Source organism: Penicillium manginii, assembly GCF_028828005.1.
Source record: "Penicillium manginii strain IBT 31320 chromosome Unknown utg000005l:1.0-5665137.0:1.0-5668048.0, whole genome shotgun sequence".
Classification (NCBI taxonomy): Eukaryota; Fungi; Ascomycota; class Eurotiomycetes; order Eurotiales; family Aspergillaceae; genus Penicillium; species Penicillium manginii.
Genome location: NW_026643106.1, coordinates 2,364,213 through 2,381,003, shown reverse-complemented (window position 1 = coordinate 2,381,003; position 16,791 = coordinate 2,364,213). Strand labels below are relative to the sequence as shown.

Sequence of the window (16,791 nt, the reverse complement as noted above, 5' to 3'; positions counted from 1 at the left end):
ATAACAGACGCAGGAACCGCGCGGCTAGGACGGATCAGAGGGGACGTGCGAGTGATGAGAGACGAGTGACATAAAAGAAATTGGATTAGGAGAAAGGAAGAGTCAGAGAATTCGAGATAAACGGGGGGGGAACTGGGGGAGGAAGAGAAGTTGTGAGGTAAAGCGATTGACTAAACGAATAATCCCTATTGTCCTCCACCGCGGGTCGTCCTAGGAAGAGGGGCTCTCTCGCCTATGGAAACTTGTTATACGCCTTGCCTTTTTCTTTTTTTTCTTTTTTTTCTCTTATTAGTTTGCCCCGTTTTCTGCTCTTTTCCTTTCTTTTTTTCTTTTTCACCCTTTGGCCCCCCTCTTCTGGAAAAATTTTTCAAATTTGCCCTCCTCGGAGTGACGGCACGGGTCCACCAGCTTGGCATTGGTTGGCCACTTTTACTTGGTCCTAGTCACATCGTACGAGGGAAAGTGAGAGCAACAGGAGAAAACCCGAGAAAAGACCCTCCCGCGGAGAAAGCCCGGCTCCATTGGTTCTGGACACGAGGTACCAGTTGGTTGTATTGTGGTAGGACTCCAATTTTCTCCAACGTCCACCGAATAGCCGATACCGGGGCGTATTGTAAATTCCAGAAAGTACGGAGTACTAGTAATCACTACATTGTGAGATCACCTGGGCACTTGCTAGCTTTTGAGTACTTCAATACAGATTAAATACATGATAGTACCATACTCATACTGCCCACGGATGGTGGCCAGGTGTATCGGTGCATTCCGCCCATGCTGGTTCTGCTCACCGCGGGGCTTCAGGGGCGCGCTAGCAATGTATTATTGTTCCTCAATATGTCCTCTTGCTGGCCAGTTCTTACATGCTCTCTGCAAGTCCGATCTTCTGTCACGCATGACCATGTCACGCGGCGATCCAATGATGCAATGCTGCCTTTGGCTCGTGCGGGGGATCGATCAGACAGCGCAAGGACCAGACTAGACCAGGTCCGGCACTTACTTAGCATTAGATCTCACAATTGATCCATATACTCTGAATTGATAGTTCATCCAGATATATCATTCCACACCCTGAGAATTCCATGGCCTTGACAGAGTATACCTACTAGTAGTAGGCTAGTAGTAGTATGTAGTTAATATGAAGTGCTCAGAATAATCTCGGCGATCGGCCATTCGGTTCCCCGCCAAATTCGCCGTGTCACATGCCTTCGACCTGACGAGAGGTGCTGCACAACAATCGCACCAACAACGGCATCAAACGTACCTCCGAGAGACTCTATCCGTTCCTTGATTCCTTACCTCTTCTCTGCCCTCGTCAAATCCATCATGGCGACCCCTTCTGTCCCTGCTGACAAGGAGTCCTCCCCCGCGACTGCTCCTGCGCCTCCCATCGAAACCCCGCAGAACCAACCGACTGCCCAACCAAGGGATGATGAGGACTCGGACTTTGACGAACTAGATGGTAGGTCGGCTCTGCAAACTCTTTTGTGGACCTGCATGCTAACCACTGCAACCCCCCGCCATAGAGGTCCTAGATGATTTCTCCAAACCGAAGGCTCCTCAGCCCGCACCGCCTGCGCCATCGGCCAACACGATCGGCGCCGGTGCGGCACCGGCTGATTTCGATGAAGATGCTTTCCTGAAAGAGTTGGAGAAAAACATGGCTAGTATGATGGGCGATGGTGGAGCTGCCGCTGGACTTGCGGCCGGGGCTGGAGCCGGAGCTGGAGCTGATGCAGCTGGGGGAGCCGATTTCCAAAATTTCCAGCAATCCTTAGAGGGGGGTGCCGATGCCTTTGCCAAACAGCTCGAGGATAGTGGAATCCCGCCTGGGGACTTTTTGAAACAACTACTTGCTGATGTGATGGCCGAGGAGGGTGGTAGCGGTGCTGGTATGGATGCTGCCGCTGCATTGAGCGGTGCTACATCCTCACCTGCACCCGCTGCGACTGCGTCTTCTACACCGGGTGTCAACTCCGACCAGCCTGCTGAATCTTTCAATGAAGCTATTCAGCGGACCATGGAGCGGATGCAGGACTCTGGAAATCGCGCTACGGAGGCCGCGTCTGCGGACGATGGGCTATCAGAAGATATGCTTGCCCAGTTACTCAAGGCTGTCGAGGCCGGTGCCTCTGGTGGAGGTGAAGATGGCGGTGACCTTACCAAGATGTTTATGGGTATGATGGAGCAGCTCTCCAATAAGGAGATGCTTTACGAGCCCATGAAGGAGCTGGATGGCAAATTCGGTCCCTGGATCGAGAAGAATAAGACCGAGGGCAAGGTCCCTGCGGCAGATATGGAACGTTATGAAACACAAGCACGCATTGTCAAACAGATTGTGACGAAGTTCGAGGAGACAGGGTACTCGGATGAGGATCCGAAATGCCGCGAGTATGTTTGGGAGCGCATGCAAGAGGTAAGTCTAGCCTTATTCTTATCGTTGGAGCGCCTGAGTCACAACATGCTAATACCCTACAGATGCAAGCAGCTGGGAGCCCACCGGAGGAACTCATTTCCAACCCTCTCATGGGTGATCTTGGAGGAGCAGCTGCGGGAGCGATGCCCGAGGGAATGCCCGATTGCCCGCAACAATAAGATGATTCCTGACATAGACTTTGCACATTTATCGGCTTGCTTTGTACTTTACATATACGTAACTGCGTCGATACCCAATAAAATCAAGCATACTAGTACCCTTTTTGATTCCTGCTGTCTGGATGGTGATTACCTAGGTATATGCTCCTAGACTTTCCAAGATAGCGCTGTGGGAGTACTGAGGAGCTAGTATTCAACCTTTTACAATATTGTTACGAAGGACGGTGGCAATTTTGACCGACTCGGAGGATATGAATTTGGAAATTGAGTTTGGTTTGATTTCGATTTGATTACTATTCATTTATGCCACGAATGGATTGCAGATACTCTATTAGTATTCTGCTTTCTATACAAGGCCATAGGCCATATTCACACAACCAGTCCGAGCCACAGCAGGCAACACAAGACCGAGGCTACCCACCCAATAATAATAACATCCATAGATCACACACGCCAGATAAAAACGCCAAAGGCAATCGCTCTCGCTAAAACGCAAATGGAAAACGTCGAACAAATTTCTGCACCACTCACGACATATCCATGTCCTGTGACTGAGCCGGGTCGGGCAAGGTCATGAAGATATCGTCATAATCGTCATCGCTGAAAGAAGTATTCATCCCATGTTGCGAGCCCGCAGATTCCCTCAGAGCCATCTCCATCGCCTCCTCCTGTGTAACGAATTCATTCAGAGCTTGCATATCCGCCTCTTGCTCGGGGAGCATATTGTCATCCTCAAACTCGAGTCCTTGCGTCATGGAATCCACGTCCCGGGTCATCGACTCCTCCCACTTCCTTCTATCGGCCATGTGCTCCGCCATCATCATCTGCTCGCCGCGTGCCTCGAAGCGGCCCGAGTCGCGGTCGTTCTTGACGCGGTTCATGAACATCTTACGTGTCTTGGAGCGGGCGAGCGATGTGGTGGTCTTCATTGGATTGGCGATTTGAGCGGAGTAGCGGTCGGCGAACTTGGGTCTGTTCGAGGGCGAGGGGGAGGTAGGAGACATGAGCCCAGAAGGTTGGTGTTGGAAGGGCGAGGTTGAAGGGGGACTGAAGATGTTTGACGACTGCTTCTGTCCTTGGTGGACCTGCGTTTGCCCCTGGGACTGGTTGCTGTGGAAGGAGAAGCTCGGGAATTGCACAGGGGAGAACTGATTCTCATCCATGCCCGGCTTCGACTGTCCCGCGGAGGCCATTGTCCATGGGGGTGTGGCGATGTTGGAGTTGCGCTGGCCAAGGGGAGAAGGTCGCGCCGGTGTGTGGTAGCCGGTTTGGCGATAGGGCGTGGCTGGCGAGGACGGAACGGGGTGTGTCACGAACATGGTCGAGGTTGGAGATTGAAAGAAGAAGTTGGGACAGAGTGGGTTCCGTGGTTCGGATATGGAAGTCTGTTGTGGTTTCGCCGAGTCCGGGAGTATGGAGTTGGGATGAATGTAGTTTTGAGTTTCTGGAGACGTGATCCACTTAAATGATTTTAGATGAGGTTAGATGATCTTGCCTAGCCCTTGGGGGTTTCTTTTAAACGGAGTGAGAGGCTGGGGGAAGTTCTCGATCGTATCGTTGACTGCGCGACGCGCATTCCGGCCGCCACGTGAACAGCGCGTCGCCGCGGCGGAGGCGGAATGGATCAACAGGCCAGCTAGGGGCGCGGACGCGTGATCTGCATTTTCCACTACTATTCGAGATAGGTTCTCTATGGAGTACAGAGCGTTGTCTACAAGTGGAATTGACTACACATTTTTAATGAAGATGACGGATATTTAGTGCTACTAATACTAATAGTGCATAAGTATAGAGTAAGTGGCCATGGATGGATTCGTCGTTGGCAATCGAACCCACTCTAGATGAAAGCTAGATTAAAATCAAATTTCTAGCTACGTACTCCGTACATAGTCTCTAGTGAACGACCCACGTGGAGAATGTGCATCATCTTCGAGATCAGTGGACCCATCTCAGATCTTAGATGTATGAGTAGCCAATACGTGGCACATGGCGTTCTTTTCTTTATGGTGCCCAGGTGGCCAATATCTTCAAAGAAAAGGGGAGCAGGATAGACTATCATGATACTTGAATGGTGTGGAACACAAGAATTGAATGAAACTTTTCATTATAAGGCTAAATTTTACATACCTTAGTACACCGTAGGACATAGATGAACCTCTCGAATACTGGGCAGGTAAAGATGTATTAAGTAACAGGATAGATATATTCGAGACGGAAAACCAGGGAAAAAAAACCAAGCGCTTCGGCACGGGGAATAAGTAACGAGATAACGGGGCAAAGCCGAAAGACACAGCTGCCGTGGGTAATTGTAGCGCGAGGGTCGAGAGATGGGATCACAAGGAGTGTGGAGGTTGCGGACAAAGAACGCTCAAAGGAGTGAGAAACAACAGCGTGTCGAGTCTATGATGTCGAAAAGGAAAGTGAGGGGCAGCCGAAGTTCACCCGAAAAGACAAGAAAAAAGTGGAAATCTGCAACCGAAGAAAAGAAGAAAAAACGCGATCGTGATCTTCGCCAACCTTGTCCATAGCGCCTGAAAATTGCGTGATGATCGTACAGAGAAAAAGAGATTTTTACACTTCGACTAATGCGAGCCGTCGCAAGTTGCATCTATTGTTTGAATCCAGCCCAAGGCTTAGAAGTTCGATGCAGCGTTGACGGGACCAGGGTTGTGGTACTGGTCGAGTGTGCTCTTGAAGGGGGTACCCTGGGCACCGGCACTGGGGCTAGGAGCCTTCTCACGGGGGCCGGAGCCAACAGCAGTGCCGCCCATCAGGTCATCATCTTCCTCGTTGTACTGTCCGCTGCGCTTCTTCTGGATACGCCAGATGACAATAGCCAAAACACCAATGACAATGGCACCGCCGACACCGACGACGACACCAATGATGATCTTCTTGTCGGCACTCGAGACACCGCTGCTGGAATTGCTGCTGCTATCACCGCTGAGAGAAGGCGATGATGTTTCCGAGGCCGGGATGGAAGTGGAGGTCATGACATGTTGCAGGGTGCTACCGCTAACCGTTTGATAGGAGGTGATAGTCTCGACGACGGGAGTCTGGGTGGTGGACGAGGAGTCAGACGTAGAGGAGCTATCACCATCTGCGGTCTTGCTGGGTTCATTGTTCTGAGATGATGTGGTCTTTGAGGTGTTGTCTGCGGTGTTCTCAGCCGAGGTGGTGGATTTGGACGAAGAGGAAGAAGAAGAAGAAGTAGTCGGGTCGGCGGAAGTAGTGGATGGCTGGTCCTGGGAAGATGACGAGGACGAGGACGAAGAAGAAGTAGAGGAAGATGAAGAGCTACTAGTAGTAGGGTCGGCAGATGTAGCAGGATCGGATGATGAACTAGAATCACTAGTGACGGAAGGGACGAGGTCGGTGACTGCGACAGACTGAGCCGCAACAGCGGTCAGGAGAAGGGCGTGAGCCAGGAACGAGAGTCGGGCGAGACGCATGATGGTATGGGGATGTGGTTTTTTCTCGAGATGAGAAAGTAAAACGATCGTGGAGGGGTTGGTTTTAAAAAACGAGGGTCAATGAAGGGAAGAGGGTGGTCAGCAGAGGTGAAGAGAGAGGAGAGAAAGGGGGGGAAACACTCTCGTTCGACCACTAGTCCCGATTGGGCCGATGAATGGGGGCTTGGATTCTCCACTTGCTCCATTTTAAGAGGCTGCACTACTGTCTCTAGTTTCACCCGTTGGTCTCCTTGGCCACGACACCTTTTTTTAGGCCACCACCGTTGCGAGCTAGGGTTACAAAAGGATTACTATTTACAACAGGGTGCAGAGTACCCTGTACTCCGTCGATCCTACAAAATGCATACAGCACCCAACCACTCACCAGAGAGGCCTCATCTCCATGCACATACAGTACAATATTTTCACCCCCAATCTTTGGCGCCAATCGATCGGCTCCACTGGAACCATTTTTAGCACCTCTCCTGCTGGATTGATTGTGCTTCATATCCTTTTTTGTCGATCTTGGCCCATACTGGCGCCAACTCCGCTCCGGAAGAATACAGACGAAGAAAGTACAGAGTACAATTCTTTTGCCTCTTGATTTGCCTTGAGGATTTTGGACTAACCCCTCGACTCGAGAAAATTCTGTGCTGTCAGCCGACTGAACCGGGGCCTCGGTGACTAGCCCTAACTGGGTCACTGTGGCGTGCCTGGATTTCTGATTTTGGTGCTGACAGATCACTCTCTGACGCATGCTCGAATCTCCACCGCCGCGTTGGCTTGACCCAGTCGATCCATTTGATTGGGTTTGTTTTGTGCCAATCTACGGACACCCCGTACGGAGAACAAAGTACACAATAGCTAACCATAATGAACATATGCATAACTAACTACGGAGTACGGAGTACGCTCTGTCATCTTCCGTACGTTGCCGGGGAACGCCCGCGTGGTCCGGTTCCTGACGCCAGGTACGGAGTACGGAGTACTTCTTGAACCACTCCTAGGTTCTCTATTTACAATATTTTCAAATATTCATACACTACTTGTTATCCTACCCAGTTATAAGTATATGCCCAATACCCTGGCTTGTTAAAATTGAGTAATTTGTACAGATATAATGGCTTCATTGAGGACATGGCAGAGGTTTATAAGAAGCACTAGTAATTTTGAGACGTTATCACCCCGGCAGACACAGTTGCGGCTGTGAGTGAAGTGTCATACTAGTTGGTAGGTACGGAGTACTCATGAAATATTAATATTGAATTCTATTCTAACCCACTGGTTCTCTTAAGGCCTGTATATGATTCGTCCGCTATGCGCTCTTATAGCAGCCAATCCGAACGCATCCACCTTTTTCATGCCTTTGGCACTAGCCAGCTCTCCAATATTTAGGCATCGAGTAACTTATGTAGCCAAGTCTGTTTCATTTTCATTTCAACCCCCAGCTACACGGGGGCAACAGCACAGCACAGTCCAGGCAAAGATGGATGAAACGTGACGTCTTGATTTTGAGACATCAACCGTCTCATGGCGCAGACAATGCATCCTAGTTTGACAGTTCAGAAAGAAAGCGCAGAGGGGCGAAAGAAGCAAAAACGAATTGAATTGAATTGAATTAGAAAGAAAAGAGGGCAAAGAGAGTAAAGCAGAAATAATTTCCAATTATGGGTTGAGTTGGGTATCATCCGGTCAGAGCAGAAAGCTCAATGCAAAAACGCCAGCAATCTCTTGAATCACAGCTTGTTGGGTGGTTTTCCCTTCATCTGGTCTTTGATTTCTTCCTTGAAATAGTTGACGAATTTCTTCAAGCCAAGACCTGCAAATCACGAGGTCAGCATTTCATCGGAACCTCTTGGGGCTACCGGGAGACTCCTACTCTGATTACTTTCGAGCGAGGTGCGCGACGGTTCCGGGGGGATACCATGGCGAACCTGCTGCACACGCTGATGGACCTTACCAACCATCTGGTGGAAGATAGGACTTCGCAAGAGCTGGAGGCGAGATCAAATTAGCTTGCGGGTCCGCGACCAGCAGAGACATCGACTTACTCTGGCAGTCATCCAGATCTACCGAGTGCCCGGGTCAGCGATCATCCATCAACGAAGGGTCTGGGAAGGTATTATGAAATATGCACTCACCTCCAGCTGCCGCACAAAGAGGAAATACACCATGGTGAATCTTCTTGGGCTCGTAGAACGAGAGGCAAAAGTGCTCGGCTCAGCATTTGCGGATTTGGCGGAGTTGCACCCTTAGTAAGCCCCGCACTGATTTGTCTGCGGAGGCTCGCCGCCGCCATTTCATCCGCCAATTTCTCCATATTATCAACTGCAGTGCCCGTCCAGCTATGACTGCGTGAACCCTGGAAATTATTCGACAATATACGACCGCGATGGCGAGTCAAACAGACCCACAGTCGCCAGCCTCGTTTATACTCCCCTTGAGAATTCCAGATCCCCTCCGCCGATCATGACAAAAGGTTGCTATACCTGTCGCCGTCGTCGCATCATCTGCGATAATGGTCAGCCGACCTGCAGGAAGTGTCGAGATGCAGGTAAAGAATGTTTGGGCTACCAGAAGCCTTTGGTCTGGGTCAAAGGAGGTGTTGCCAGTCGTGGCAAGATGATGGGCCGTTCCTTTGACGACGTGAACAAGTCCGACGGCGATGCGAAATCCCCACCTGCCTCCGAATCCAATGATACTGCACCACAAAATACCCCGAGCTTCAACTTTCTCTCCATCGCGAAGTCTTCGCCCGAAAATGACTCATCCAGCTGTGGGACTCACTCGAGTCCAGAGGCCGACGCTTGGGTCCAAGACACACTAGATACTGTCATATTTGGACCGACAGAAGAAGATACATTGCTTGAGTTGGACCCTTCGGAACAGAACGATACCGCATTGGTACAGGTCCCTCGCAGTAGCTCTACAGAGAACGTTCCAGCACCGTGGGGGTTGGTTGACCCGCTATTCAAAGATATGTCACGACTTTCACGCTTCTATCTACACCACTATAATCAATCCATGGCGGAGGACTTCGTTGTCTACGCCGGATCGGATAACCCATGGCGAAATATTATAAATTTAGTCGGAGACTCGCAACTTATTGGGCTTGCTCTATCTTCAATGGGAGCTCTCCATTTTTCACTCGCGACGAACTCCGAAGCGGCCACAATGCCCTGGTCAAAGCAGAGCTTGCTAACGGCCGACACTCAATTAACACCAGAAGATATCGAAAGCTTCATTTCCCCAACAGGCGCCAACCGGCCGCCTTCAAAGGCATTCCAACACTTTCTTGAATTCAAGCAACGAACACTCGGCCAACTATCCAGAGACCTCTCCAACCCACTTTCACAGAAAGACGACAGGACTTTGGCTACGATAATAGTTCTTGCGCTGCTAGATTTATTTGAATCTGGTAGTGGCGCCTGGAGCTACCACATTGAGGGCGCGAAGAAGCTTCTCAGGGACCGACCCGAAGACGAACTGGGCCAGGGTATGCTACAGGGACTTGAGTCATTCGCCGTTGATGGCTGCTTAATGTAAGTTTTATTGTACATCCGTCTTCAATCACCAAAGTCTAATCATAACTTCAGTCTGGAAATTATGGGGTCAACACTCGCACGTCCAGGCGCTCTCTCGAAGCCATTCTACTCGTCGGCCATGGGCCCAGCTATGCTCAAACGCCTTGAAGTAACCTCCTGGATCGGATGTCCTGCCTACCTTCTCGAAGTGATATTCTTCGTACATACCCTCTGGTACCCGGACTCTGGAATTGCAGCCGCCGTTCCACGACCGACGGCCCTACCGATGTCCATGCAGCAGGGCAGACCGCTCACTCTGGAGTCATACGTAGCTCTTCTCCAAGGAATCCGCAGATTTGACCCAGTCGCTTGGGCTCACGAAATGCAGCAAAATCACTACCTGGCCGACGTCTCTCACCGCATCACTCTCGCCAGCTGCTACCAAGCCGCCGTGTATCTTTATACCAGCCGCGTTCTCTCCCGGACTAGGGAAGGCTTCTCCCCTCCCTGGACAGACGTCGGAGTTCCAGCCGATCACTCCTCCGTCGCGAAAAATCTCATTGCCGAGCTATGCTCCGTTCCTTCTTCCGACCCGCATATCAAATGCCTCATTTGGCCGACGTTCATAGCAGGCGCAGAATGCCGCCGTTCCTCGCAGCGTGCGCTCGTTCTCGAGAAACTCGGTACAATCTACCAAGCGGTTACCAGTGTCAATGTTCGCAATGCAGCCTGGGTACTGAGGTTGATGTGGCAGACCAAAGACCAAAAGCGACGCGAACGCGATGGGTATCTTAATTCACAAGTAGATAATGACGACGACCATGAAGACGGCGACGAAACATTCGACTGGATCGACGAACTGGATGAATCTCGGCTGGACTGGCTTTTCATATAATATAGTACCTCTCTTCTTTTTACATATGCCCCCCCAATTCACATATTGGCGGCTATCTTTTGACTTCAAGTTGTCACGAATAATGGTCATAATGAAAGTTTGTATATACCTAGGTAATCTCATCAATTGATTGATCTTTGACTGGTACGAGAATGAAATGTAACTCAGCCCAAAGTAGCTTCATACAGGTCAACTACTACTAGACTACTAAAAGTGCTTATTGAAGTCCGATTACGAGATAATTAAAATCGCTGACCAAACACATGATAGTATAGTAGGCTAGTTATGCAAGAAGTTGTCCACGTCAGTTGAAAACAGTTTGCTTCATCGGAGAAAATAGGCGACGAGAATGATTATCCCGAGGATTTTACTTCCATATAGAACTTGAAGTGTGTCTAAAGAATGAAGTAGGACTTTTGAAGGAGATGAGCCATCGCCTCCAGCATATTAGCGTCTCTCGAGTTTTGTTGTTAGAGATGAGATTCGGACATCACTCCAGGGCTGGCAATATGTGACTCATGCCGATTAATTCATGGCTTCCTCGGGCGATGGAGAGAACCGCAGATTTCTGCTTGGACTTCGAATCCGGATACACTGAGACATTGATTTCCTTATTTAGATCTCGGGATGTTGTATCCACCCGGATCTAGACAACATCGAAATATTCCATGCCTTGTTTCCTGCCAGTGGTCTTCCACTGGCACCAGAGACGAAAAACAATTCTGACTACTACTAGGACTACTACTAGGTAGAAGATATCATATGTCGATGGATAGAGACATAGAGTGAGGATCTATTCATAGCGTGTTCCAGGCTGTGTATCACCGGCACTCAGCCCCAGGCGCTGGGGATTTCGATCTCAGCCAGGTCATGGTTACGAGAGACACTGCATACTGGTATGTTTCTTATCTTCAGACATGTGGGCTCACAATAGAATCTGTTTGCACATAATTTTTGTCGAGCCTCTCACAACTATCGTACAGATGGATATAGCTGCCAGGTTTTTTTCTCCCGCTGCTAGTCCACCGTGCAAAGGCAAAGTACATAGCGGTGAGTACGGGGAAGTGCGGGGTTAATCGATCAGGACTCCCGAGATCCCGATTCTATAATTATCAAGTTGGAATTTAGCGTCGGTTAATTTCATGTTGAAAGCTTGGCTGTAGCCTGGGAAGAGACGCGGGCAATGAGAGCCAAGGCTGAGCCTGGCAGAATGGTTTTACAATCGATTGTCGAAAATCGAAAATGGCACAATTACTAGTACCATAGTGGAATATTTCTACACTGCTAAGAGCGGTAAGTATGGCATTCTTGAGGGAGGGGCGAATGGCCAAAAGCCGCGTCAGTTGTTGGGTCATTCAAAGGCAGCCGAATTTTGGACCGAGGCCGCCCACGAACTATAGTTAGCTTGGGCCCGAAAATAATTGTTTCAGTTCAAAGCCTAGGCCTATCCCAGTCACCGCTGGTTTTCTAGATAGAAACGGGAAATAAAGAGGAAGCATATGTATAAGTGAAAAAATAATACAAAATAATACAGAAGGAGAACAGAAGAAGCGAGAAAGTGGACGGTAGTAAGAATCGGAACTTACTCCCGTCCATATCACAATATCGTATACATCCTCCATGCTGCATGGATCACAATAGGGAAATTTTCCCACTCAGGTCGGGGCCACAAAGACACAGACATACACTCTTCAAGTGTCGCAACTGCGGAACATATGATGGTAACGAAAACAAAATAAAATAAAATAAAACAATGATTAGCGTATTCGGCAGCTCTGATCACAGGCCAGGCCACATAGGTCAATCAAGGCACCACGGCAGGTTCACCCGCCATCTCGATCCGCACTGAGCTTATTAAATACCGACTCGGGTTGAATAGTGCCATATTCCTGTATGGGATCCGCTTTCGCGGATGGCGAGACCATTGTCGCGGCCAGAACTGCCTCGTAAGACATTGTCGACGCTAAAGCTAGGTCCCGTAGTGGGACACTGCCCATGGTCATATCCGGAATGGCGCCGAGGGATAAACGTGGCTTATGGGCAGTGAAAAACCAGGATTTCACGTCTGGGAGTGTTTGCATGGTATGTCGGTGGTTTTCTGGATGAGCAAAGATCAATATTGAGTACGAGTGTGTTTTGGAAGGGGATTGGACCAACCTTTCTGTCTGCATCTCCGAGAAGCACTTGTCCGTGGACGAATTCGAGGAGCCGCAGCAAATACCACTCGCCGTCGTGGAAAAATATTGAGACTCGAAGAAGGTCGTCCACGAGGTTGTAAAGAAGGCAAATTCTGATTGGTAGCGGTTGTAGCAGGAGAAGTAGAGCTGGTGGAAGGGTTATTTGGGTGAGAAGCTTGGTGGGCCGACGCGGACTCCGTCGTCATCCCAGAGGCAAGGAACGAGGTCGGTTGAGTCAATGTTAAGAGGGAGTCTTCAGCACCCTGGGTAAAGGCGGTTCCAGTGCCAGATGATACTCCTGCTGAGGTGTAGAATGCTGCGAGGGCCTCGTCATGAGAGCTAGTAGAAGGGCTGACCCCGTCATTATTACCGTCGGCATCTCTGTAGTTCGGATCATCTAGATCATACAGATGGAGGTTATTCAATTCCAAAACCAGGGACTGTAGGATTTTGCCCTGGAGATAGGGTTGTAGTTCGGCGTCCCCCAAAGCAATGAGAGACGGTGGCCGTCTCGCCATGCAAGCCATGACATACCCCAGGGTAGCCCAGAGGTTTACTGCAAGAAGATGAGACAGTCGGACGACCGGGGGCGATCCATGTTAGGAAGTCGGAGATCGCAGAGGAACTTGGAACTTGGAATTTGGAACTGGTGAAATCAAGTAAGAGAGGAAGTCACGAAGATACTCTCGGATACTATGAGGATGGTGCCTAATGGGTAATTACTATAGTACTACTAGTACTACTACTACAGGTAATATCAATAACTTATACTATTCAAGTACACATTGCACATGATCTTTATATACCTAGTTAGTAATCTAGTATATAGAATACACCTTAACTAAACCTTTAAATTGCTAGGTACTAATATATTATTTATATCTACAATCTGTCAGGCTAAGCCCCCCTCACTAGACCTGATTCTGATTCTGCTTCCTTCTAAGACGGAGTGCTGTTGATCATTTCTGCCCCCCCCCCCCTCTCTTGATCTCTCCTCTCCCTCTCCCTCTCTATTCTTCATTCCTCAACTTCTCACTCCGACCATGATAATTCGCCTTTCATCGCCTTAGTTGTCGACATTTGCACGTTTTGGCCTCGGGTTCTGGTGCTGCCTCACTAGCTCCCCCCGGCCATTCTCCTTTTCCCCTTTCCTCCCCGAAACTCTTCCCCCCACCAACCATCTCGTCCATTCGTCGCCCAACGCCATGAACGGGGATCTCAGCCTGTCCCAGTCCCTGGGAGGGCTGCGGATCGCAAACCCCGATGATTCGCCTCTGCATGCTGAAGATGCGCCCGATGGTTACATAGGATCCAGCCCATCCGGACCCCCGGATGACTCGCTATCAACACATCCACAGATTCCCATGTCGAATGACGACCGCCCAGCACCTTTCCCGGCAGCTCCCATCGAAGCGCCGATACAAAATGAGAACCGTACCTCCGTCGTCAATCTCATGTCAGACGTCCCTCCAACATCTTCGGCCCAGTACCAGTCCTACTCGACACAACCACACTCCACGCCCCCAAATCCGAACCGACCCCTTTCCTCCGTGTACACAAACGGCTCGGCCACCTCCGTTCTGCCCCGCGACAACTCATATCGTATGAGAACCGACTCGGGCGCTTCCTCTACCTCCACACAGCACTCGCGGATAGATACGCGCGGCGGAAACTCAGCCCTCCTAGCCGGTGTCCCCACGCGAGATAATTCACACAGCGACCGCTCGTACCGCACAACTCAAATTCCGGCCAATGGGCCGGCAGTGATGCGTCAAACATCACGAGCACACGCCAGAGCCGGAGTGGCGCCGCAGATGTCTCGCACGCCCTATGCGATGGAGAATGGACCGGCGGCCAGCAGCGAGGAGTGGCAGGATCGCGGAGCCGCGGTCTCAGTGAGACAGGAGGTTGATGCCAACGGGAAAACTGTGGCGCGTTTCGTCAAGAAGGGAGTCCGGGATTTCTCATTTGGAAATACTCTTGGAGAGGGTTCCTACAGTACAGTGGTCTTTGCGACGGACCGACAAACTTTGAAGGAATACGCGATCAAAATTCTGGATAAACGACACATCATTAAGGAGAAGAAGGTCAAATACGTTAATATCGAGAAGGACACCTTGAATCGACTCACTGACCACCCCGGCATCGTTCGACTCTACTACACTTTCCAGGATGAGCGATCACTTTACTTTGTTCTAGATCTGTGCAAAGGAGGAGAACTGCTGGGCGTCCTGAAGCGGATGACCACATTTGACGAGGAGTGTACCAGATTCTATGGCGCCCAAATCCTCGACTCAATAGACTATATGCACAAGCGGGGAGTTATTCATCGAGATCTGAAGCCGGAAAATGTTCTCCTCGACCATCAGTCGTACATCAAAATCACCGATTTCGGTACAGCCAAGATTCTCAAGACCACTCCGCGACGACCGGATGAGAGCTCAAGTTCCATTCCGACTGATGTGGCCGACCTTCCGGAAGAGGAACGAGCGAGCTCTTTTGTCGGCACCGCGGAATATGTCAGTCCCGAGTTGTTGACGGAAAAGAATGCTTGCAAGGCTAGTGATCTGTGGGCATTCGGCTGCATCATCTACCAGCTCTTGGCGGGCCGCCCGCCTTTCAAAGCGGGCAACGAATACCAAACCTTCCAAAAGATCGTGGCCTTGGATTACGAATTTCCGATTGGATTCCCTCCCGTGGCCCGAGATCTTGTTGAGCGCCTCCTGGTTCTTGAGCCCACCCGACGCTTGCAAATTGAGCACATCAAAAATCACGAATTCTTCCAGGGCATTTCATGGGGCTCAGAACTGTGGAAACAGAAAGCTCCACGACTGAAAGCATATGTACCGCCCCCACGAGAGCCCATCAAACTGAATGGTGCTGAAGGCGGCGATAATTTTCCCCCGGCCATCTCAACAGCTCCGTCCAATGCTACACAAAGTTCTCGCGCACTGCCTCGGGTGGTCACAGAATTACCTCCGCCAAGTCAACTTGATATCGAATGGTCTCCTGTGCTCAGCAAATCCAATGAGCGCATTCTAAAACTGGGAAACATGGTAGTCATATCCTCTCCTGCTTCCCATAGCCCGACCTCGAAGAACGGCAGTGGTGAGGTTGAGACACCCGGTAGACTCTCGCGATTTTTCTCTGGGACAGCAACTAAAAAGCGAAATCGGTTGGTTATGGTCACTTCTTCGGGTCGCATTATCCTTGCTGCGTCTGGCGGTGATGAGAAGAAATCAAAGCTTGAGATTCCTCTTCTCGCAGCCGGAACACACTATAGAAGCACAACTGATGCCAAGGGGCATTCCTCCTGGGTGGTCGATACGGTATGTCGAAATTCATCGTACCGTTAGCTCGAATTCTAACTTTATTCCACAGAGAGAGAAACATTTCGTCTTTGAAGATTCGAAACCATCCTCAAGCAACATCGCGTCTACTGCACTCTCGGCGCAGGAATGGCTAGATGCCCTCGACCGAGCACGGGAAATGGCTTTAGCACAACAAAGCGCCGGTCCTTATTCTGCCGAGGATGCCTTCCGTGATATCTCTTCTGGTTTCTCAAGCCATGCCAACACTCTCGATCGCACCTCCGACCTACAGCAGAATGAGAACACAAACCAGAACCACGGTAATTCCTCAGGACGCAATCACTTAGTGAAAAACCAGGCCACCGATTCCGAGTCGACTAAAGGGAAGAAGCGTTTCAGCAGGCGCCATTCAAAGAACGGCCTCGCCGCCGTGTTCTAATCCCCGGGCTACGCTAATCTCCGTCTCGCCTCATCTCAAACCCAGAATCGTCGTTCTGTGTCAAGCATCCCTCCTATAACTTATTCCTGTAACCTGCGCCTACTCACAGAAGAAGGGCGCCTTCTCTGCATACTTCGTGCCTTTTGCATTTTATCGTGACGAGCGTGTTTTGTCATGTTGGGTTATGTCTTTGCATTTAGAATCGGAAGGAGCATGCGTTTTTTTCATCTTTTGTCTGCTTTATTGCCTTCATTCAAGTTTGCCCTTTCTCCCGTCTCTTTCCTAGCTGTTATATATCCCTGATTTGATTCGAAGCATATCGTCGCGAACCTCATTGAGGCTTGTTTCTTCCCACTTCTGGCGACTTTGGACCTTTCATTTCCTTTCAGATGTTGATCACC

General features: G+C 50.1%; 7 protein-coding genes across 7 annotated transcripts; 3 read left to right on the top strand and 4 right to left on the bottom strand.

The window, feature by feature from the left end:
* Positions 1-1,323: 1,323 nt before the first annotated feature.
* pex19 (putative peroxisomal membrane protein receptor Pex19) lies at positions 1,324-2,592 on the top strand (the record flags this gene model as incomplete). The annotated part of the gene is made up of 3 exons (XM_057103933.1): positions 1,324-1,459; positions 1,524-2,413; positions 2,476-2,592. The coding sequence occupies 3 exons, from the start codon at positions 1,324-1,326 to the stop codon at positions 2,590-2,592; spliced, it is 1,143 nt and encodes a 380-aa protein (XP_056958890.1).
* Positions 2,593-3,119: 527 nt separating this feature from the next.
* On the bottom strand, positions 3,120-3,911 carry N7533_007282 (uncharacterized protein; the record flags this gene model as incomplete). The annotated part of the gene is made up of 1 exon (XM_057103932.1): positions 3,120-3,911. One exon carries the CDS (start codon positions 3,909-3,911, stop codon positions 3,120-3,122), a length of 792 nt encoding a protein of 263 aa, XP_056958889.1.
* Positions 3,912-5,225: 1,314 nt separating this feature from the next.
* Positions 5,226-6,044, bottom strand: midA (putative cell wall protein; the record flags this gene model as incomplete). Its single annotated transcript, XM_057103931.1, has 1 exon — positions 5,226-6,044. The coding sequence occupies one exon, from the start codon at positions 6,042-6,044 to the stop codon at positions 5,226-5,228; it is 819 nt and encodes a 272-aa protein (XP_056958888.1).
* A 1,736-nt stretch (positions 6,045-7,780) lies between these two features.
* On the bottom strand, positions 7,781-8,218 carry N7533_007280 (uncharacterized protein; the record flags this gene model as incomplete). The annotated part of the gene is made up of 4 exons (XM_057103930.1): positions 7,781-7,863; positions 7,924-8,038; positions 8,096-8,113; positions 8,186-8,218. The coding sequence occupies 4 exons, from the start codon at positions 8,216-8,218 to the stop codon at positions 7,781-7,783; spliced, it is 249 nt and encodes an 82-aa protein (XP_056958887.1).
* Positions 8,219-8,513: 295 nt separating this feature from the next.
* N7533_007279 (Zn(II)2Cys6 transcription factor) lies at positions 8,514-10,463 on the top strand (the record flags this gene model as incomplete). The annotated part of the gene is made up of 2 exons (XM_057103929.1): positions 8,514-9,586; positions 9,641-10,463. 2 exons carry the CDS (start codon positions 8,514-8,516, stop codon positions 10,461-10,463), a joined length of 1,896 nt encoding a protein of 631 aa, XP_056958886.1.
* A 1,823-nt stretch (positions 10,464-12,286) lies between these two features.
* N7533_007278 (uncharacterized protein) lies at positions 12,287-13,167 on the bottom strand (the record flags this gene model as incomplete). The annotated part of the gene is made up of 2 exons (XM_057103928.1): positions 12,287-12,561; positions 12,621-13,167. The coding sequence occupies 2 exons, from the start codon at positions 13,165-13,167 to the stop codon at positions 12,287-12,289; spliced, it is 822 nt and encodes a 273-aa protein (XP_056958885.1).
* A 678-nt stretch (positions 13,168-13,845) lies between these two features.
* N7533_007277 (PDPK1 family serine/threonine-protein kinase) lies at positions 13,846-16,390 on the top strand (the record flags this gene model as incomplete). The annotated part of the gene is made up of 2 exons (XM_057103927.1): positions 13,846-15,969; positions 16,022-16,390. The coding sequence occupies 2 exons, from the start codon at positions 13,846-13,848 to the stop codon at positions 16,388-16,390; spliced, it is 2,493 nt and encodes an 830-aa protein (XP_056958884.1).
* Positions 16,391-16,791: the final 401 nt, after the last annotated feature.